Source organism: Rhincodon typus, chromosome 27 (assembly GCF_021869965.1).
Source record: "Rhincodon typus isolate 14 chromosome 27, sRhiTyp1.1, whole genome shotgun sequence".
Classification (NCBI taxonomy): Eukaryota; Metazoa; Chordata; class Chondrichthyes; order Orectolobiformes; family Rhincodontidae; genus Rhincodon; species Rhincodon typus.
The window spans coordinates 38843171-38866883 of record NC_063358.1 but is presented as its reverse complement, the minus strand read 5'-3'; the positions used below and the strand labels follow the sequence as shown (position 1 = coordinate 38866883).

Genomic DNA, 23713 nt, shown 5'->3' with positions numbered 1-23713 from the left:
ACTCTGTTTCTCTTCAGAGGAAGTTGTGTTGGACTCAAAATGTTAACTCGGTTTCTCACTCCTCAGATGCTGCAAGACTTAGAGTCATAGAGCATGGAAATAGACCTTTTGGTCCAACAAACCTCCACCACTTCCTCTGACAGCTTATTCCAGACACACACCACCCTCTACATGAAAATGTATTCCTCAGGTCCTTTTTCAAATTTTTTCCCCCTCACCCACCATTTGCTGAGTTTTTCCAGCATTTTGTTTTTATTTCAGATTTCCAGCATCCGCAGTATTTTACTTTTAAATGGTATGTAAACCTTGATGACACTGAGGTTGTAGTATAAAACCTTGGGATGTCGGAGCAGAAGTAGGTCATTCAGCCCATCAAGGTCTGCTGCATCATTCAATGAGACCATGATTGATCTGATAATCTGAAGACCCGCTATCTTCTGAGAGAATAAATTCCATCTTGTCTCTATCTTAAATGTGGAACTCCTTATTCTGAGAGTATGCCCTCTGATTCTAAGGGGAAACATCATCTTTGCATTTACCCTACCAAGTCCTTTAAGAATACTTTACGTTTCAATAAGGTTGCCTCTTATTCTCCTAATTTCTAATGAATAAAGACCCAATCATTTAACAACATTACTCCGCGTAACACCTGGATCAGTCTAGTGAACCTTTCTGATCTGCCTCCAGTGCAGCTATCTTTCCTAGGATAAGGAGCCCAAAACTGTTAACAGTATTCCAGCTGTGATCTGACTATTGCCTTATATAGTTTTAGCAAGACCTCCCTACTTTTATATTCCATTCCCTTTGAAATAAAGGCCAACATTTTATTTGCCTTCCCTATTACCTGCTGAACTTGAATGCTAGCTTTTTGTGATTCATGGATGAGGACTCCCAAATTCCCCTTCCATAGCTTTCTGCAGTCTTTCTCCATTTAAATTTCATGCAGCTCATCTATTCGTTCTGCCAAAGTGCATAACCTCACATTTTTCCACGTTATATTCCGTCTGACATTTTTCCCCATTCGCTTAACTTGTTTATATTCCCCTGCAGACTCCATGTCATCCTCACCACTTCCTCTCCGCCTATTTTTCTGTCATTTGAAAACTTGGCTATAGTACATATAGGTAAATAATAACGAGATGGCTATACTAAAAAGCCATAGGCAGATAGTCAGACTTATTTCTTGAGCTTTCCATTCCCAAGACTCCCAATTTACTTTGGAGCCACTCTTTCACATCAGAGACATACCTTCAGGAAGCAGAAATATTGCTCTTTTTGATAAGGTGCGTGTATTTGTTGCATGTTACCTGTAACCATTACCTCAGCAAGAGTGAACGAATCAAACTTCTTCCCCTTTTTTGGTTAAGTAGAGATATACATATGAGAGAGAGAAGGCTCCAAACTCTGATCACTTGGAAAAGAGGCTGGGGATTGGTGCCAGTAAAGACATTGGGTTGAACTAATATTTTCATTTGTCTCTGGGATGCACTCTAAGTTGGCCTTGGCAGGCTGCACATGAAAATGCGTGGAGCACGGGAGGAGGCTTGGTGTCTGTTCAGCTCAGTATCTCAAACCTAGCTCTTGAGTCGCTGTCCCCCGCTCACCGACCGTCCAGTCAGTTGCTCATTTACCCACTCACTCACCCTACTCATCTCACACCTGCCTGCTGTCATTAGCCCACCTGACTCTTCCCTCCACCCTGTCAATGTTTCACCTAACCATCATTTCTCTGCCCCTACGACCCTGACTGAATCCCGTCCACCTCCCCCAAACTTCATCCTTCTGAATGCCAACCAAAGCCTGGCCACCAAAAACAGCCCATGACTCCATCATCTTTACATTCATTGAACTCTCAATGCCCACAACCATTCTTATGGCCTAACTGACAGTTGCATTTTCTCCAAGCCAGTGTCTTCCTGAAAGTCTCCCATCCTTATCCTGTGCAGAAGCCTGGCTTGAAGCCTTGGGTTGAGTTACTTTGGTCACGTGCAGCCGTGATCTTACTAAATGACAGCAAAAGCTGAACAGGATTGCAGGGCCTACTCCTGCAAAATAAAATTTTCATAGATGCCCTCTAGAAAGGTAATGAAAGACTTCATAGACAAAGTGCTGAGGTCTTGAACCCTTTAATATTTTTTTTAAATTGCATGGACACAAGTCCATGTGGTGACCATGCTCAGGGAACTACCTACATTTTAAACAATCCCAAGAAGATTTGACTTACTGGGTATAATAGCAGAGATGGTGCTCATATGGGATGTCCAGTGCACACAGTACATAGCCTCCTGTACACGTGTTCAACCTCATCATTGGAAGGTGCTTTACACTTGTTTATCCTTAAGGTTTTAACCTGCATTGGTCAAAACCTGATCACACTGTGTGGAGTGAGATTCTTTCATTTGAATTTGTGACCATTCTCCAACGTGGGGGATATGAAATGTGGAAAGATGAGAATATATTATGATTCTACTGGAGCTAACCACCTTGTTTCATGAGTCCTGTGATACTTTGCATCAGATGTGTGTGCCACTGGCGTTAATTGCCCATCCCTAATTTCTTTTTAAATCACAGAAAATCTTTGTAACCAAATGGTTTGTTTATGAGTGAAGTTAAGAACCAGCTATGCTGTTGGTCTGCAGTCACTTATCGTCCAGATTGAGCAAGTTTCCTTCCCTGAGGTATAGCAATTTGTTTTATGGCAATCCAACAGCTTCATGATCACGTTTACTATCTTCATATAATTTCTCAATTTTTTGTTTAACAGTTCAAGTTCTCAAATGGGAGGATTTGAACTCTCGCCTTCTGGAACACTTGTCTAGTGTCATAACACGCTTAATCTCTGTCCCCTTTAGAGATTTCTCCAATTCAATGAATACAGTCAGTTGTGATATTACGCGATAGTTCCGTTCTTGTGTGATTTCGCGTTAGAAGAAAATCGCGTTACAGCCAATACAGTTAAGGAAAGTTCGCGTTCTACAAATAGTGCTCTAAATTCTTCAATCGCGTTAAAGCCAATTCATGTTGAAGAAAACCACGTTACGCAAAACTGACTGCTTGTTTATAGTTAGTCGTTTCATGACAAACGTATCAGCCTTCAGTTCAAGGCAAGCCTCTGATTTCACCACCTAGATCCTTTTCTACATAATTACGTGAAGGCTATCCTTTTCAAATGGGTAATGGGGGTTAGAATTGTCTTGGCTTCCCTTGAAGATTTTACCCTATCACCAGTCGGAATCTCATACTTTCTTTCTTGTTATTTGGAGTTTTTACCTCTATCAATGTGTCATCAAAAGTGCTATCAAGTGGAACTTAACAATCTACTCTCTAATACTCAGTTTGGTTTGGGTTATTGAGTGCCAAGAAACATTCATGCCATGCAAGTGCCAGGCAATGGCTATCACCTGTTGACATTAATTAGCATTGCCGATGCTAATACCAGTGTGATAATGACGATTAAGTCTGTTTCAGGTATAGTGGAGGGATAAATATTGACCAGGACATTGAGGATAACATAATTTCAGTAATGCCATGGAGTATCATATGCCTCCCTGAGGAGGCAGACTGGGGCTTGGTTTAATATCTTATTCCAGAAAAATGCACCTATGGTGGTGCAGCATTACCTCACAATTTTGAACTGACGTGTTAGTTTATATTCGTTGCTCCTTTTGTGGCGCGGCCGTAGTGGTAGAACTTCTGAGCCAGCTAAAGTCCCATTTGCCCCAGACATGTCATAACATGGCAGAACAGGTTGATTACGAATATCTATTTAATGCTCAAGTCTTGGGAGCAGGACTTGAACGCAACTATCTGGTTGAAAAGCAAGTGCTAACACTGAGCCGCAGCTGCTAATGAGGTTGAATTTCAGATCATGTTTCAATTACTATCCAAAAAAACCTGATAGTTTCATTCTCTTTGTGTCACTTTGGGATCACTGCCACTTTTCCCTTCCAGTTATTGTATGAATCTTTATACTGTACTTTGAACTGTGCTGCTTTGGTGCCACCTTGTGGTTGACATGTATAATAGTAAGGTAGAAAGGTGAAGGAACTCCAATGACAATTTGGATAACAAAAACCAGTTCTCATTGCAGGTTTTAAAATTGGGTGTTATTCAAGCTTTGATTTTGGTGTCAAAATTCGGGAACGAATTTGACTCAAAGCTTAGAAAAATTGGTGAATTATGAGTAAAATCATATTTTATTTGGAACATTTTTTAAATTCACTCCTTGGATTTGTGTGTTGCTGATAAGGGCAATTTAGGCATTTATTGACTTCTCAACTTACTATATTAGTACACCCTGAGTGCTTTTAGGAAGAGAGTTCCAGTTTTTGACCTGTCTACAGTAAATGAATTGACTGTATATGAAGATGCACAATTGGCCATTTGATGGTGAGTGGAATTTGCAGGGTAGTTTTATTTCTGCCTTTTGTTCTTTGAGGTGGTTGAGGCCATAAGTATGGAAGATGTTGTTCAATGAGCCTTACTGAACTGCTGCAGTTCGTCTTGTAAATATTACACACTTTGTATCAGTGGTGGAGTGAGTGAATGTATGAGGTGGATGGGGTGTGGATCAAGTGGGCTGCTTTGAGTTGAATGGTGTCGAGCATCTTGGGTGTTTTTGGAGCTGAATTCATCCAAGCAAGGAAAGAATAGTCTATCACATTCTTGAGATAACAAAGTGTAGAGCTGGATGAACACAGCAGGGCAAGCAGCATCAGAGGAGCAGGAAGGCTGACGTTTCGGGCCTAGACCCGTCTTCAGAAATTTGACTTCTGTCTTGTAATTGGTGGAAAGGCTTTGGACAGTTAGGAGGTGAGTTACACATCACATGATTCTCACTGCTGACCTGCCCTTGTCTTGGTATTTGTATGGCTGGCAAAGTTAGATTTCTGGTCCCCTTTATCTCTTTGTTTACCCCCTTGATTGCGGAAGATTCAGCAATGGTAATTTTATTAAATGCCGTGGAGATGGTTAGGTTCTCTCTCGTGCAGGTGGTCATTGCTGCTATTTGGATTATACAAATTTCTTCTTACTTGAAGAATGGGTGTCACTGGTGTTAGTCTGCCTATTCCTAATTGAACTGTTTGGCTGTCTGGGCCTTTTCAGGGGGGCAATTAAAAATCAACCACATTTTTGTGGTTCTGGAGTCTTCACTAAAAGATATCTATAAATCAGGATTTTTTTAAACCACGATCAATATGCCATTAGGCTAAAATAAGACAAAGTACTGTGGATGCTGGATATATGAAACAAAAACAAATGATAGGGAAGGCAATGGCATAGTGGTATTATCGCTAGACTATTAATCCAGAAACTCAAGGAATGTTCTGGGGAATTTGAATTCAATATATTAAAAAAAGACTGGCACACAGCAATTTGGTTGACTTTTAACTGCCCTCTGAACTTGCCAATCAGGGCACTCAGTTTAAGGGTAGCTGGAGTTTGGCAATAAATACTAGCCAGCCATGATGCCCATGTCTCATGAGTGATTTAGTCTTCAGGTTGCTCATTGTGTTCCCCTGCCCCAATTTTACCAGGGCACCTGTATCCTAAACTTAGACAAATACTCGACTGCTGTCAACAGCAGTCATTCTCACCTCATGTCTGGAATTCAGACATTTGTTTTTGTGTGCAGGTTCAGACCAAGGCTGTAATGAAGTCAGGAGCTGAGTGACCCGTGCATCTGCAGGTTATTACAAACCATGCTAAATAACACTAGCCCATTACTTTGATAACTGGTAAACTGATGGGGTAGTAATATGCCAGATTGTATTTGTACTGATTTTTGTGGGCAGTATATACCTGGGCACTTTTCCACGTTATTGGGTAAATGCCAATGCTATAACTGAGCTGGTGCAGCTATGCCTTTTAATTTGCAGCTGGGATGTTGTCATAGCTTCCAGTTGTTCCTTCATATCTTATGGAGTGAATTAAATTTGCTGGTGACTAGCATCTATGATGTTTCAAACTGCAGACCAAAGGAACGGCCCACAATTGCTTGACCACCACTTTTGGCTCAAAATGTAAGTGCTTCAGCCTTCTGTTTTGAGCTGATATGCTGGGCTTCATATCTTTGAGGATGGGACATTGGAAGTCCCCACCACCATCACCACCACCTTCTCCCAGTTGCTTAACTGTCCATATCATGTACGACTACAAATGGTAGAACTACAGGACTTTAATCCAGGAATGTACGTGAAGTTAGAATTGGTTTGATTTGCTGATAGTTCCATCAGTAGCACAGAACATATGTCAAACTCACCCAGAGTAAATCTCATTACCTCAGACATGGTGCATGAGGCAAAGAACAAGATAGTTCAACAGGTTTGAAAGAAGAGACAGCAACATTCCATAACTTTTCAAAATCATTAACAGCAGGCATTATAGTCAGTGTAAACAGATGTTTCCTGAAAACCCAGCCTCTCTACCAAAACACATGGAAACCATTTTTTGAGCAAGAGAATCATAGTATAGGCAGCTAAAACACATCAATTGGGTGAATATGCACTCATGCATGATATAACTGTATGTTTAAAATGATCCAAATATCTGATGGCGTAAAGATCTTCAGACAGCACCTTCCAAACCAATGACCACTTCCATCTAGTAGGACAGGGGCAGCAGACACGGGAGCACCACCACCTGCATGTCACCAACCCCCCCCCATCGCCAAGCCACACACCATCCTGACTTGGAAATATACTGCTGTTTCTTCACTGTCACTGGGTCAAAATCCTGGAATTCTCTCTCTAATGGCATTGTGTGTCAACCCACAGCAAGTGGACTGCAGTGGTTCAAGAAGGCAGCTCTCCACCATCTTAAGGGCAACTAGAGATGGGCAATAGATGCTGGCCAGCCGGCGATGCCATATCTCATGACTAAACAAAGAAAATCATCTTCAAAAACAGAAGTTGCTGGAAACGCACAGCAGGTCTGGCAGCATCTGTGAAGAAAAATCAGAGTTAATGTTTCAGGTCTGGTGACCCTTTCTCAGAACTAATGGTAAGTAGGAGAATGTCTGTTTATATGCAGAAGATAGAGTGGGGGCAGGGGATAAGGAGTAAGTGGTAGGTGGAGATAGAGCCCAAAGAGAGAGAAGAACAGTTGACAAAGGAGTTGATAACAACCTGCCTAGGAGGTTGAATAGCTGTTAATGGAAACTGTTGGTCGCTAACAATGAGTGGTGTATAATGGCAGTCTATGTGGTAACAAGGCCTTGCGTATGGGGTTAAGGGGCTAGGACATGGGAGAGTTCAGGCCCTGAAATTATTGAACTCGATATTCAGTCTGGAAGGCTGCAGGGTCCCCAAGTGGAAAATGAGATGTTGCTCTTTCAGTTTCACTGGAACACTGCAGCAAGCCTGAGACAGAGGTGTTGGCCACGGAACAGGCTGGTGTGTTAAAATGGCAGCAAACTGGAAGCTTAGGGTCTCTTTGCAGGCAGAATGTAGATGTTCTGCAAAGCAGTCACCCAGCCTACACTTTGTTTCCCCACTGTAGAAGAGACCACATTGTCAGCAGTGAATGGAATAGGGTAGATTGTGTGAAGTGCAGATAAACTGCTGCTTCACCTGGAAGATATGTTTGGGCCCTTGAATACTGGGGAGGGAGGAGGTAAATGGGCAGGTGTTACAATTTGAGTGGTTGCAGGGGGAGGTGTCATGGAGCTGTAGGTGGGTGTTGGGAGTGAAGGAAGAGTGGACCAGGATGTCCCTGCGAGAACAGTCCCTGCAGAAGGTGGATAAGGGAAGGGAGGGAGATTTCACTTCCAATTTCCACCCTGCCCTTACTTTCATCAGGTCTATCTCTGACTCCTCCCTTCCCTTCCTCGACATCTCTGTCTCCGTTTCTGGGGATAGACTGGCAACTAATATTCTCCATTAACCCACAGACTCCCACAGCTACCTGGACTATACATCCTTCCGTCCTGCTTCCTGTGAAGACGCCATTCCATTTTCCCAGTTCCTCTGTCTCAGTTGCATATGTTCCGGTGAGGTCAACTTCAACAAGGGAGCCTCAGAAATGTCCATCTTCTTCCTCAACTGAGGATTCCCCAGCACTGTTGTTGACAGGGCCCTCAACCAGGTCCAACCCATCTCCTGCACTTCCGCCCTCTCCCCTTCTCTTCCCTCCCGCAACAGCGATAGGGTTCCCCTTGTCCTCACCTACCATCCCACCAGCATCCACATCCAGAAGATCATCAGCTGCCATTTCCGCCACCTCCAGCGAGATGCCACCACCAGATACATAATTCCCCTCCCCCTCCTTGTCTACCTTCCACAGGGACTGTTCCTTCCTAGACACCCTGGTCCCTCTTCCTTCAGTCCCAACACCGACCTCCCAACAGTCCCACAGCAACTGCCCAAAATGTAACACCTGCCAATTTACTTCCTCCCTTCCCAGTATCCAAGGACCCAAACATACCTTCCAGGTGAAGCAGCACTTTACCTGCACTTTTCACAATCTAGTTTCTGCATTCGCTGCTCACAACATGGTCTCTTCTACGTTTGGGAAATGAAGCATAGCCTGGGTGACCACTTTGCAGGACATTTGAATTCTGCTCGCAAAAAAGACCCTGAGCTTCCAGTTGTCTGCCACTTCAACACACCACCCTGATCCCTGGCCAACATCTCTGCCTCAGGCTTGCTGCAGTGTTCCAGCAAAGCTCAGTGCAAGCTGGAAATATACTTCATTTCCTGCTTGGGGACCCTGCAGCCCTCCGGACTGAATATTGAGTTCAGTCATTTTAGGGCCTGAACTCTCCCATGTCCTAGCTTCCTAGCCCATACACCAGGCCTTGTTATCACATAGTCTGCCATTACACATCACCCATTGTTAGCCACTAATAGTCTCCATTAACAGCTATTCATCTTCCTAGGCAGATTGTTATCAACTCCTTTGTCTGTCCAACTGCTCTCTCTTCGGGCTCTATCCCCAACTATCGTTTACTCCTAACCCCCTGCGCCCACCCTATCTTCTGCATATAAACTGACATTTTCCTACCTACCATCAGTTGAGGAAGGGTCAACAGACCCAAAACGTTAACTCTGCTTTTTCTTCACAGATGCTACCAGACCTGCTGAGCTTTTCCAGCAACTTTGTTTTTGTTCCTGATTCACAGCATCCACAGTTCTTTCGGTTTTTTAAAAAAAATCTTCCTGTATCCTGCCTCGCATCTAAGGAGCTGTCAACCCGTGCCTAATAGAAACTGTGGTTAGCATATCAGACCAGGGTAGTCTGAAATTGAAATAAAAGCACTTTGCAAGGGTGAGGGAAAAGATTTGTTTTTAGAGGCAAACCCACTGTGAAGCTCACACCAGCTGTGGCCCACATGGATATATTTGGCAGAATCTTTAAAATTGGTAGAGTCCTTAGAGTTCATTTTAGTTTTTAGACAGGATCTGTCCTTGCAGGTCCAGGATCTGTCCAGATATCAGTGGGGTAGGTTTTAAGGAGTATCTTAAAGGATAATTTTAAAATGGAAGGAATTGGAGATTGGGAGAGAATTTCAGGTTCCTACATGAAATCGAACGTACTTGATGTTCAAATGTTCACACTTTCTTTACAATCTTCAGAGAAATATTAATAGCATAATGTCAGTGACACATTAAAAATAAATTCTCCCGCTTTGTAAAATTACATTCATGGCAGAAGAGTGCTGCTGGCTGAACCAGTATTTATTTATTTTTATCCATTTACAGGATGTGGGCATTATTGGCTAGGCCAACATTTATTGTCCATCTGTAATTGCCCAGAGGGCAGTTTAAATTCGGTCACATTGCTGTGGATCTGGAGTCACACACAGACCAGACCAGTTAAGGATGGCAGTTTCCTTCCCCAAAGGGCATTGGTGAACCAGATGTATTTTTCTGATAATCAGTCATGGATTCATGGTCATTGTTAGACTGTCAATACCAGATTATTTGTTAAATCGAATTCAAATTCCACCATCAGCTGTGGCAAGATTTGAACCCAAGTGCCCGAAACATTACCTTGGTCTCTGGATTGACAGTCCAGCGATAATACCACTAGGCCATTGCCTCCCCATAATTATTACTCATTCTAAACTGCCTTGAAGCCATTTTAAATATGTTAATATTTTTCTATAATTTTGATAACCAGTCCATAAAGTATTCAAAGAAAAAGAAAATAGTGTTCAGTGACATTTTTTTTCCCCCTGTTGCTCACAACAGTGTACATGAAATTACCCTGGAATTCCTGGAGGTCCAGTGGGAATTCTGGAAGGTTGGTACCTCCAGTGACTCTTTGTGGGTGTTTGGATGTCTGTTAAATGTCTTGACAAGTATGCCTGCATTAGTGTACATCATTGGGATTGCTCTGTGACAAGGTTGCACAGCAAGCCCTGTGATATTCAGCATCTTAGTGACTTCTCTTGACTGGCAGCATTTAATAAGGTTCAAAGTGATTTGTAAATAACTCACTCTGCATCCTTGGTTAAACAGCTGGCATCCCAAATATGCACACTCTCCCCATCTGAATTCTGACTACCCTACATCAGTGAGCTCTTCCCAATTCACTCACCCTGTTAACAAGCTGTTGAAAAAATATTCAGCAGCAGTGCTTTGTACAACATGGCTTGTAGAGTTATAAAGCACGAAAACAAACCTTCAGTCCAACTCGTCCATGCCAACCAGATGTCCTAAACTAATCTAGACCCATTTCCCAGCATTTGGCCTATATCCCTCTAAACCCTTTCTATTAACGTACTCATTCACATGCCTTTTATATGTTTTTGTTGTACCTGGCTTCCTCCACCACTTCTGGCAGCACGTTCCGTACACACACACGACCCTCAGTGAAAAAGTTGCCCCTCAGTTCCTTTTAAATCTTACCCCTCTCATCTTAAACCTATGCCTCTAGTTTTGGACTCCCCTACTCTGGTAAAAAGACCTTGGCTGTTCACCTTATCCATGCCCCTCATGATTTTGTAAATCTCTATAAGGTCACTCCTCAGCCTCTGATGCTCCAGGGGAAAAAAAAGCCCCAGCCTATTAAGTCTCTCCCTAAAGCTCAAACCCTCCAAATCCGACAACATCCTTATAAATCTTTTCCAAACCCTTTCAAGTTTAACAACTTCTTTCCTATAACAAGGAGACCAGAATTGAATGCCGTATTCTCAAAGTGCCTTCACCATTGTCCTGTATAGCCTTTTTCTAAAATGACACCGACACAGGGCAACTCTTTGCAAGATCTCTATAGTAGATTTTATTCTCACATTTCTTACAATTGGTCTGCACTTTTAAACCTCGATTCTGAATGTCAAAGTGATGAACAATATTCTCTTAAATCTACACACGTACAAACAGATTCAAGAACAGCTTCTTCTCCACTGTTATTAGACTTCTGAATGGATCTCTCAAATTTCAAACGTAATGTTGGTCTTGTTTTTTGTGCACCTTCTTTGCAGCTGTAACTTTGCATTTCGTTGCCCTTTTCAGTCACCCTATGATCTACCTGTACTGCATACAGAACAAAATATTTCACTTTACTTAGGTACATGTGACAATAATAAATCCAATCAAATCAAAGCCACCACATGACTCCCAACTCCTATACTCAGTGCACTGACCAATGAAGGCATGCATGTTAAACGCCGCCTTCACCAACGTGCAACTCCACTTTCAAGGACCTATACACCTGAACCCTTGGGTGTCTTGGTTTGGCAATACTCTCCAGGGCCCTACCATTGAGTGTATAAGTCCTGCCCTGGTTTTCCTCACATTTATCTAAATTAAAGTCCATCTGCCACTCCTCAGCCCATTGGCCTATCTGATCAATCTCCCATTATACTCTGAAATAACCTTCTTCACTGTCTACGACACCACCAATTTTGGTGTCACCTGCAAATTTACTTATCATAACTCCTATATACACAACCAAAACATTTACACAAGTGGACCCAGCATTGATCCTTGTGGCACACCAGTGGTTATAGGCCTCCAGTCTGAAAAACAACCCTGTACCACCAGCCTCTGTCTCCTACCTTCAAGTCAATTTTTTGTCCAATTGGCTAGCTCCCCGTGGATTCCATGCAATCTAACCTTGCTAATCAGTCCAGCATGTGGCTTGCTGAAGTCCATATAGACAATGTCTACTGCTTTGCCTTGCATCAAACTTCTTTGTAACCTCTTAAAATCTCAACCAAGTTAGTGGGACATGATTTCCCACACAAAGCGTTGTTGACTATCCCTAATCAGTCCTTGCCTTTCTCCCCTTTGAAGCCTCCCTCTTCACCCTCACTCCCACCCTCCCTAACAGTATGTCTCCCCTCCCCCAATTGTAGCCTTATTGGCCAGGCCACCCCACACCTTCCCAGCATCACAACTCTGGTTTCTTGTTCATCTTTCAGCCTTTTATCTCCACTACTCAGCACCTCGCTACTTCTCCTTTGTCCAACTGTTCTCTTTCTTTGGGCTCTATCCCCACCTATCATTTACTCCTTACACCTTCCCTCCCCCACCCCACTCTATTTTCTGCATAAAGAACAACTTTTTCCTAGCTACCATCAGTTCTGAGGAAGGGCCATGACCTGAAAAGTTAACTCTGATTTCTCTCCACAGATGCTGCCACACCTGCTGAGCTTTTCCAGCAATTTCTGTTTTTGTTTCTGATTTTCAGTATCTACAGCTCTTTTGATTTTTTTTAATGAAGTTACAGTGTTAGTGGTTTAAGAAAAGCACTAAGAACATGGATGTGGCCAGTGGGACTTATTAAAGTGGTAAAGGGGATCCCAGTGGAAGCTAAAGAGCTGCAAAAGAACATATAGCCTGGTCAGGGGTTGGTTAATAAGAGAGTACCAGATCTCTTTAAAGAATTTACCTGTGTGGTAAGCGTTTACACGTGCATGAGGAATAGGTAAAGAAATTAACATTTTAAGAGATACAGGAGCAAGTCAGTCTTTTGTGAGAGATTTGGAAGTATATACTTTGGAAGTAGCATTGCCAGAAAAGATGGTAATAAGTGAAATTCATGGTGAGAAAATTACTATTCCATTGTAGAAGGTGAGATTGGACAGTTGGGTGAATTGGTGGTAGGAGTAAAAGAGAAATTCTCTGTTATGGAGATATAGTTTATCTGGAATGATACAGCTGGATCACAGGTGTGAGTGATGCCTACAGTGATTGAAAAGCCAGTGGAAAATTGAGGTGTTACAGGAAGTATATCCTGATTTTTTTCCTGACTATGTGGTAACAAGATCATATTAACTACAGGTTGAAACAGGAGGGGAAATCAAAAAATAAAGACAAGGAATTTGAAATTCAATTATCAGAAACTCTGTTTGATCAAATGGTTGAGAAAAAACAAAAACAGGTAGAGGACAAAGTGGATACTTTTATTTCAGGAGAGGTTAGTTTAATTACAACAAAAAGGTGAAAAAAAAGACAAATATCAAAAAGCATACACAGAAGAAGAATCTGAGTGTATCCCAGAATGTTACTATCTTAAAAGTGAAGTCTTGATGAGGAAATGGAGACCATTACACATTCTGGCAGATGAAAAATGAGCAGAAGTTGTATTACCGCTGAGTTACAGAAAGGTGTTGCGGGTAGCATGAGGTATGAGTAGGAGGTTATTTGGGAGTAAGGAAAATTCAAGCCAAAATAGAAGAACATTTTCATTAGCCTGAACTGCAAAGACATGTCGTTAAATTTTGCCAGACATGTCACGCATGTCAGGTAATAGAACAATCTCAGGCAGTGATAAAACCAGCACCTTAATACCTATTCCTGCATTTGAGGAACCTTTCACAAGAGTCTTAACTGATTGTGTAGGACCCCTTCCGATAACAAATGTGGGAGTCAGTATTTGTTGACCATAATGGATATGTCTACTAGATTGCCGGAGGCCTTTCCATTACACAGTATCACAGCTAAAAGGATTGTAGAAGAGTTTCACAAATTTGTTTACTAGATATGGACTACATACAGAAATACAATTAGATCAAGGGTCAAATTTTACATCAGAATTATTCAAGAAAGTCATGGATAGCTTAAGAATAAAACAATTTAATTCAACTGTGTACCATTTAGAATCACAAGGAGCATTAGAACAATGGTGTTAAAATTTATAAGGCCTTGACATGGTCTTTAGTCAAAATTGGCCAGAGGGTTGGGATAAAGAAATTCCATTTGTACTTTTTTTGCCATTAGGGATGCGCCTAATGAATCAACTAAATTCAGTCCATTTGAATTAGTTTTGAACATGAGATGAGAGGACCACTGAAATTAATTAAGGAAAGATTGGTAAGTCAAAGTTCAGAGATCACATGTGGAGTATGTGTCAAATTTTAAGGAAAGATTAAATAGAGTGACTTGGCTAGACAGACAAAAAAAATCAAAAATTCGTAGTTTTGCTAGAGGAGATAAAGTGTTAGTATTACTATCAGTGGTAGGTGAACCTTTAAAAGCAAGGTTTAGTGGGCCTTTTCAAATCAAAAAGAAATTGAGGGAGGTGGATTTTTTTGATAAGAACGCCAGTTAGAGGAAAACTCTGTGTCATGTGAATATGCTCAAACGGTATTTTGATAGGGAAGGAAAAGGAGAATGTGGTAGTGTTACAATTTGGAATGAAGCACCAAATCCAGAAATATTTGAATTTGATGTTCCTCAAATTAAAGTGGGCCATGAGAAGTTCTCAAAGATTGGGATAAATCATTGAGTTACTTTCCAGAGGAAAATAGAAATGACCTGTAAGAGTTATTACAATCACTGGGATTCCCACAGATATGTGGAAATAAGCTGGCAAGTACTAACATGATTGCGCATGATGTAGCTATAGTAAATGCTGTTTCAACTAAGGAAGTTCCTTGTAGATTTAACATTCTAAAATTGGCACAGGTTCAAAGAGATTGAAAGCATGCTCAAAGACAATATAATCAAAGTAAGTTGCAGCGAATGGAGCTCACCCATAGTGATGGTGCCAAAACCAGATGGAACCCAATGTTTATTTGTCGATTACTGCAGAATCAATGCAGTTATGAAATCTGATTCATATCCTATTCCATAGCTGTAAAACTGTATTGACAAGTTGGGACAAGCAATTTGTATTTTAAAGCTGGACTTACTCAAAGAATAATGGCAGGTACCCTTATCCAAGAGTGTGAAGGAAATTTCGGCTTTGTGACAATGAATAGACTGTGCCAGTTCAAAATTATGCCATTTGGTAGGAAAAATGCACCAGCTACATTTCAAAGACTAACCAATAAAGTCATTTTGTGATTATACCCAATTGTGTGGTGTATAGACAATCTGGTGGTTTTCAGTCACACATGGAAGGAACATTTGGAGCATCTATCGGAATTGTTCAATCTACTTCAGAAGGCAGACCTGCCTAAGAGTGAGTTCGCAAAAGCCCAAGTCACGTAGCTAGGCCATATCGTTGGACATGGACAGATGGCCCCATGAGATGTGAAAACAATGGTTATTGGGGAGTTTCCTATACCTTTGACAAAGAGGGAAGCACTACGATTCCTGGGACTGAGTTTTTTTTATTGAAAATTCATACCAAATTTTAGCACGATGGTTGCTCCACTAATTTGTTGAAGAAATGCAGAAATTTTCAGTGGACGGAGGAATGTCAGCCCAGTGTAATCACATCTAATTACGCAAAGCTATTCAAAGTGGCTGTCGATGTGAATGTTTCTGGGTGTCGTGCTGTACTCTTGCATGAAAACAACAAGATAGAAAGATCTATTGGATATTTTTTCAGAATGTTGAATATTCATTAACAGAAAATATTCCACAATTCAGGAGACTTTGAGTTTGGTGTTGGCTTGCAACATTTCAACATTTCTGTTGCCAGCAATGTGTCTGAGACAATTACGTCTACTGATCGTAACGCCTTTCAATGATAAAAATACTAGACTGTATAGATTTTATTATTAGTCATTTAATTTGCAAATTATACACACGGCAAGACAAGAGAATATTATCGCCGACGTGTTGTCACAACTGTGATGAAGGAAGACAAAGCTGTTCGGTGCTGGAAGTAACAGATTAAAATGGACCATAATATTGAATGTTCCATGCTTAGAGTCAATGTAATGTATTATAGTGTACTAATAGAGTAAGGCGAAAGGTTTTTAAAAATGAAGTCATCTTTATATATCGATGGGTTTTTTAAAGGGGGAAGTGTGAAGTCACTGTGGCTTTAATAGGTGTATTTTGTCCTTTTTTTATGAAGGGATATTGAGACAGAGGTACTGAACAGTCTATTCTAAGTACTAAAGAGCTTTTGAGGCCTTGTTTTATTTTTAAATTTGAAATAGTAGAAGCAGTATGATTGGGTAGAGTCAGGCTCCCACAATCAGGGTTTTAGTTTAGCTTTCAGTAGTTCATTAAGTTTTGAAGCTGCCATGCATCCCTCCCTGATACAGCAAAACTGTTGTGTTCTCTCTGCCAGAATATTTTCTTGATGTTCTTTCCTGCTGGACTGGAGAAACATCACAAGTCATAGAATCCCTACAGTGTGGAAAAGAGGCCATTGAGTCTGCACTGACCCTCTGAAGAGCATCCCACCCAAACCCAGTCCCCCACCTGTTCACTGTAACCCTGCATTTACTATGGCTAATCCACCTAGCTTGCACATCCCTGGATACTGTGGGGCAATTCAGCATGGCCAATTCGCCTAATCTGCACATCTCTGGATTGTGTGAGGCATCAATTTTACTGAACTCGCCTTTGCCAAGCGCGTGTTTATGGGATGTCACTATATTGGAACAGTTGCCGTTTAGTAGTTAAATAATCTATTATTCTGTTAAGTTTTCCAAAACAATTAGTTATATCAATACTTCTTTCTTTTGTTTGTATTCTAACTATAGGGTAAGAATAAAATGTGTTTTGCTTAAAACTGAGTAGTGTAACCCATCAAATTACCTCTGGTGCACAACACCTTACATTTGCCTTTAAATAACAATAAGTTAAGGTCTAGGCTCTCTCCTTGGTATATTTGAAGAGGGTTTGGTCCATAACACTGAGTCTGTGCGCTTTACACCTCCCAGCATGGCAACAATGACGGATGTTGGTATGATCCCACTGGATGATTTGATGCCAGCTCGTGATCTCATTGGCCAAAGACCACAAACACACTGGAAGGTCAAGAGTGAGGGAGCGGTAAGAATACACACCTCTCTTGTAACTCTCCTTCAGCAGCACCTCTCAAACCCACCATTCTGTTCCTACTGCACTTAGGAGAACAAGTGCAGTAGGTACAGAATGGTGTTTCTATCATCTGCAAGTTCCTAAGTCAATCACCAGTGGAACTATACTGTACCTTTGTTGTTCCAGAGTCAGATTGTTGTAAAGGTATGAGTGGTGATCTTTCAGGAATCACTGCAGTTAGGGAGGGTACCAAAGTACTGGAAAATGGCTAATGTAACACGCCTGTTTAAGAAGGGTAAGAGGAACCTATAGACCAGTTAGACTGAATTCGGTTGTTGGTAAGATTTTTGAGTCCATTAAGGCTGAGATTGCAGAGTAAATGGAATGCATGGTAAAATAAGGGTGAGTCAGCATGGTTTCATTAAGGGGAAGTCATGCCTGACCCATCCGTTACAATTCTTCGAAGAGGTAACAAGCAAGTTAGACAGAAAGCCAATGGATGTGATTTATTTGGATTTCCAAATAGATGCTGCTAAATAGGATAGAGCCAATAGTGTTAGGGGCAGGTACTGGCAAGGATAGATTGGCTGACTGGTAGAAGCAGAGTGGATATAAAGGGGTCTTTTTCAGGATGGTAGCCAGTGACCAGTAGAGTTCTGCAGAGGTCAGTGTTGGGACCATAACTATTCATTATACATTAACAATCTGGATAAAGGAACTGAGGGCGTTGTTGCTAAGTTTACATACGGCACAAAGCTAGGTGAAGGGACACATAGTGTTGAGGAAGTGGGGAAGTTGCAGAAGAACTTGGACAGGCCAGAAGAGTGGGCAAAGAAGTGGAATGATGGAATACAATGTGGGAATGTGTGAGTTTATGCACTTTGGTAGCAAGAATAGAGGCATAAACTATTTTCTAAACAGGGAAAGACTTCAGAAATCTGCGGTTAAAAGGGATTGAGAGTCCTAGTTAGGATTCTCTAGGTTAACACATGGGTTCAGTTGGCAGTTATGGCAAATGCAATGTTAGCACTAATTTGAAGAGGGCTAGAACGCAACAGCAAAGATGTACTGTTAACGGTGTATAAGGCTTGGGTCAGACTGTATTTGGAATATTGTGAGAAGTTTTGGGCCTCATACCTATGGAAAAATGTGCTGGTTTTGGAGAGGGTCCAGAGAAGGTTACGAGAATGATCCCAGGAATCATATGAGGACAGGTTGGGGATCTTATTGAAGCTTACAGAATATTGAAAGGCCTGGATAGAGTGGATGTGGAGAGGATGTTTCCTCTAGTAGAAGAGACTAGGACCCAAGGGCACAGCCTCAAAGCGAAGGTATGACTTTTTAGAATTGACACGAGGAGGAATTTCTTCAGCCAGAAGGTGGTTAATCTGTGGAACTCACTGCCAGAGAAGGTTGTGAGGCCAAGTCATTGAATGTATTTCAGATAGACATAGATAGGTTCTTGATTAGTAAGGGAATCAAGGATTACGGAAAGAAGGCGGGAGAATGGGATTGAGAATGATACCAGCTGTGATTGAATAGTGGAGCAGACTCAATGGCCTGAATGACCTAATGGTCTAATAGCACTGTCAGTATAACTAACTTGAGATCCATGCAGTTGCTGACCAGCACTTTCTCAAGGGAAATTAGAAATCAACAATAAATACTAGCCTTGTTAACAATTTAGGGATGAATAAGAAAGACTAGTTCTGCACTAACTGAAAATGCACCCAACCTAGTGTGAACATCTACAGCATAACTTGTAAGATTTACGCTTAAAAACCCAGACACTGACTCAAGAGTCCAGTTGGAGAAGATGCCTTTCCCTCTGCTGAGCAGGAGAGCTTCCTGCCCCTCATAACCCAAAACCCAAGTCATCACTGAACTACCTACAAACAGAATCACCCTTTTTGAGGGGGAGAGAATGAGAAAAGAATTGATGTAAATTTGTGTTGAGCTTCAAGTATGTACAGTGACTACAAAATTGTTATGGTTGCTCAGCACAGTCACTGGTTTAGCAGTGCTTGCTATCAGTTGAATTAAATGACCACACTTATGACAAACACTTCAGACTCTGTCCTTGCCAACACGAACTCTGGATTGGGTTCTCTACCATGTGACTTAAGGGGAGACACACATGGACATGATATTCACTTGTGGGGGCATCAATGTTAAAAGAAGATATTCATACAAGCATATTATTGTATTGAATTGTCAGTATGGGTATGATTGGCCTGTAGTATAATGATAATGACTGCAGTGGAGTAACTGACACATAATGGGAGCATTTTCTTCTACCGTTCATTCTATTTACCAAGCACTGTTTGGAGAGGAGACAGACCAGTGACGATACTAACCATCACCGCTTATTATTATCAGTGTTTGATTCAAATACACAGGGATCCTGCTGATCTACACAACAGGCAGACAGAAACCATGGACATGGCAGCACGGATTCTCAAGTGTTTCAGGAAATCTAACTGAATTATCCAATCATCTATTAGGAGCACATCCATAAACACAACAGCAGTGTTTGAGATAGAACTTGTATTTGTATATCATCCTTCCACATCTAAAAGAAAACTTAGAATACTTCAACTGTGAAGAAATACATGGAATTTAAAGTGCAAGTCACTGAACTGTTTTGGGATGCAGCAGCTGTACAACACAGCAAGATCCCAAGGTAAAATTAATGTTTATGTAGAATCTATACATGAACTAGTAACTTCCGTTCTTCCAAAACTGCCAATGGAGCTGTATTGTCACGTTAACCACTGAAACAGTTGATACTGTGGTAAGATGGCAAATCCAACAATGCTCGCAGCTGTCTCTCAGTGCTGCTCTAGAATACTTCTGGCCCACACATTTTTCAGTGGAGTGTGAAAGTATAACTTTCCAGCATGGCGATAAGGATTGCTGCCAGTCTTATCAGACCAATTGGGCAGGCATACAAATCCACAGCCACAATGATCAGTCACCATACTCCACTGATCCCTAATGTCCTGTGCCCAAACGCCACTCCATCCTAATAGCCACACCCCCAAACACCGGCCAGTCCTGATCTCCACGCTCCACAAATGCCACCCAGTCCAGATATCTACCCCACCACTGCCCAATACCCCCCAATCAGATGCCCACTCTCTAGCCTAAATAAACACTCTCCAAACACCAGTCTGGCTATCCATCCTCCTGAAAAAAAACACCCAGTTCAGATACCCACCCACCCTCCCCAAAACATCAAGTTCAGATAGCCAACACTCCAGCCCCTGCAAACACTGCACAGTCATAATGTTTACACACACAGCCCCAAACACCATACAGTCATGGTATTCACCCCTGCACACACCACTTAGTCCTGATAATCAGTCTCTCAAACAGCACACAGTCCTTATAACCCCCATCCAAACACCATCCAGTCCTCAGAAACCCCAAAGACTGCATTGTCCTGATACACACCCCAACATCACTGAGTTCTGATCTTGTCCTTTATGTCCCCCATATGCATCACCAAGTTTTGATAGCGCATCTCAGGATCAGCACATTGCTACTTTCTTGATGGAAATTCTCTCCTTCCTCGATCTTTCCCTCCAAAGTTACGCACTCGGTGGATTTTCTGCAGTTGGTTCTGGACAGTCTCAATTATATCAATCTCATCTGGGATGTGAACATAACGTACATTTCTGCCAGTCACAAAGAAGTCATCCAGGTTTGACACTCTGCCCTGTCTGTCAGTGTATGTAACTTCAGCTAGCCGGATGTTCATGAATGCATCAACATTCACAAAGCGTCCTCTCACTGAGCTCTCGTCTCTAAGCTCCACAGTGGTAACGTGGTTATGTATCCCCTGGAGAAGGATGATGAGGCTGTTTTCTGCAATTGTTCGTTCTTTAATAGAATGGCTCAATGCCATGATGCTGGCTCACAAACTCTAATCAGTTGAAAGACGAGTACCAGACCTAACACAGTCACTCCAGCTGGTAGAACTGCATGGAAAAAAGAAACAGATCATGTGGACAGTTTTCATCTAATACACATTCATTTCAATTTTGTCAGGTCGCATCAGTGGTCAAATTCTGCCTTGATGTCAAGGGTGATCACTGTCACTTCCCTCAGCTCATGTACATGTTCAAACTGATTCTGTGTTCCATTAGGCTCCTGGATTAATACAATGAGAATTCACATGACACTGGGTTATAGTCCAACAGGTTTATTTGAAATCACAAGCTTTTGTGAGTCCGAGACAACAAGGTGCAGGGCTGGATGAACACAGCAGGCCAAGCAGCATCATAGGGGCAGAGAGGCTGACGTTTCGGGCCTAGACCCTGAGTCCTGCCCCTTTGCAGACTTTACCTGACGCTGCGTCGAAAGCTTGTGATTTCAAATAAACCTGTTGGATTATAACCTGGTGTTGTGTGAATTCTGACCTTGTCCACCCCAGTCCGACACCGGCATCTTCACATCATGAACACAGGCTCAGCATCATGATGAGTCGTGAGGGTTACTCACCCTCACCATTATTTAGGTAATCTGCCACTTGCTGATTTCCAAAGGCAGTTGGTTTTTATCTGCGTTGATCCTTAAGGGGCCCAATTACGGTCATTCATCCCATTCACTAACAGACAGCGAGTGGACACAGATCTCCCGAAGGGATGGTCAACCCATGGACACTGGTCCCTAAGTGTGGGGTAGTGAGCGGACACTGGTGTCCCGGGGATGGAGGCAGTGGACAGCCCGCACCCTCAAGGTTGGGATTGCCGATCCCGCTGAGCAAGCCCCCGGAACGCACAGGATCGATTCTCCGTTGAGTCACTCACCGTTCGCCGTAGACAACCCCACTGAGAAGGCCCCGTCTCCCGGGTAACGGCAACTTCCGTTTCGGGGCTGTGGGCGGGGCATGAGCCGGAATTGTGCAGTCGGTATCGCCCTGCTCCAGTAACGCAATGGGCCTCATGCCCGGAAGTGAAGGCACGTGACTCAGTTTCCTGGTCAGGGCTATTTGTATCAGAATGTAGTATTTGGGGATAGGCTCAATGAGGGAGATATAACCCATAGGAAGGAAACCAAGAAAACTTAGTCGATCGATCCAGAGCAAAGCTTCATCTGTTCTTTCCAGTGTTTGTAGGGATTCTATTCTAAATGAAGGCCAAACGTGGCGTTAATTAGTGTTAAAATGGAGGATATTTTGATCATTGGTCCATATTCAGTAACAAAATTCACATTACAGAATGTATGGTGCAGCATTTCATTTTCCCTGCAGCCTTTTAGGACTCCATATCAAGTTCAAATTTCTCCCACGTCTTTATACACCAAACCTAATTAACACATGGGCTGCTACCACAAAAAGAAACAGAAGGTACATGCCCCCATCTACACGAACGGAGATGAGGTTGGGAGGGTGAAGAGCATCAAGTTTCCTCAGAGTGACAATAACCAACGACCTGCCCTGGACTTCCTACATAAAGCAATAGTCAATAAGGCACAACAACACTTCTTCCTCAGGAAATTTGGCATGACCATAAGATCCCTCACCAATTTCTACAGATGCACTGTTGAAAGCATACTGTCCGGGTGCATAATGGCCTGATATGGCAACTGCTCTGTCCAGGACTGTAGAAAACTACAGAAGGTGGTGTGCACAGCCCAGACCATCACAGAAGCTAACCTTCCATCCATGGATTCTATTTACACAACTCACTACTACAGAAAGGCCAACATCAGCAAAGACCCATTGCATCCTGGTAATAATCTCCTATGACCTCTTCCGTCAGGCAGAAGATACAAAACCCTGAACACATGCACGAGCAGATTCAGGAACGGCTTCTTTCTGGCCATTATCAGACTGTTGAATGGACTGTAGCCGCAAATAACGTAACCTGTATGCTTCTAAGTCTTTTTGATCTGTACATCCTTTGCTTGCTGTGAACTGCCTGTACCGCTTGTAAACAAAGCTTTTCACTGTATTTCAGTACACGTCACAATAACTCAATCAATCAAGCAAGATAGGAGCAGGAGGAGGCCATACGGTCCTTCAAGCCTGCTCCACCATTCATCACGATCAATGGCTGATCATCCAACTCAATAGCCTAATCCTGCTTTCTCCCCAGTCCTATGTCTAGCTGCCTCTTGAATTCATTCAAAGTCCTACCATCAACTACTTCCTCTGGTAATGAATTCCACAGGCTCACCACTCTTTGGGTGAAGAAATGTCTCCTCATCCCCGTCCTAAATGGTCTGTCCTGAATCCTCAGACTGGTTCTCGACATACCCACCACTGGGAACATCCTTCCAGCATCTACCCAGTCGAGGATTTTATGATCTGTAATGAGATCCTAACCTAGTCAATCTCTCCTATGTCAGTCCCGCCATTCCCGGAATCAGCCTCATAAACCTTCACTGCACTTCCCTTGACAGCAAGAATATCCTTCCTCAGGAAAAGAGACCAAAACTGCACACACTATTCTAGGGATAGTAGGAACTGCCGATGCTGGAGAATCTGAGATAACAAGGTGTAGAGCTGGATGAACACAGCAGGCCAAGCAGCATCAGAGGAGCAGGAAAGCTGACGTTTCGGGTCGAGACCCTTCTTCAGAAAT

General features: G+C 42.3%; 1 protein-coding gene across 4 annotated transcripts in view; it reads right to left on the bottom strand.

Annotated features, from left to right (window-relative positions):
- LOC109919072 (U7 snRNA-associated Sm-like protein LSm10) overlaps positions 1–23713 on the bottom strand; it is a 29034-nt gene that overhangs the window by 3440 nt on the left and 1881 nt on the right. Inside the window, exons 2-3 of one of the 4 annotated variants that reach the window (XR_007264962.1) lie at positions 21935–22252; positions 20577–21103 (exon numbers count right to left, since the gene is read on the bottom strand). Coding sequence is in view for 3 of the 4 variants with exons in the window: in XM_048613150.1 (XP_048469107.1) it covers positions 20665–21030 (366 nt within the window). In the remaining variant the exon portion in view is untranslated. Of the gene's footprint in view, positions 1–15889; positions 21104–21626; positions 21911–21934; positions 22253–23713 lie in introns of those variants that run through there. The other 3 variants (XM_048613150.1, XM_048613152.1, XM_048613151.1) reach the window with 3 other exon arrangements.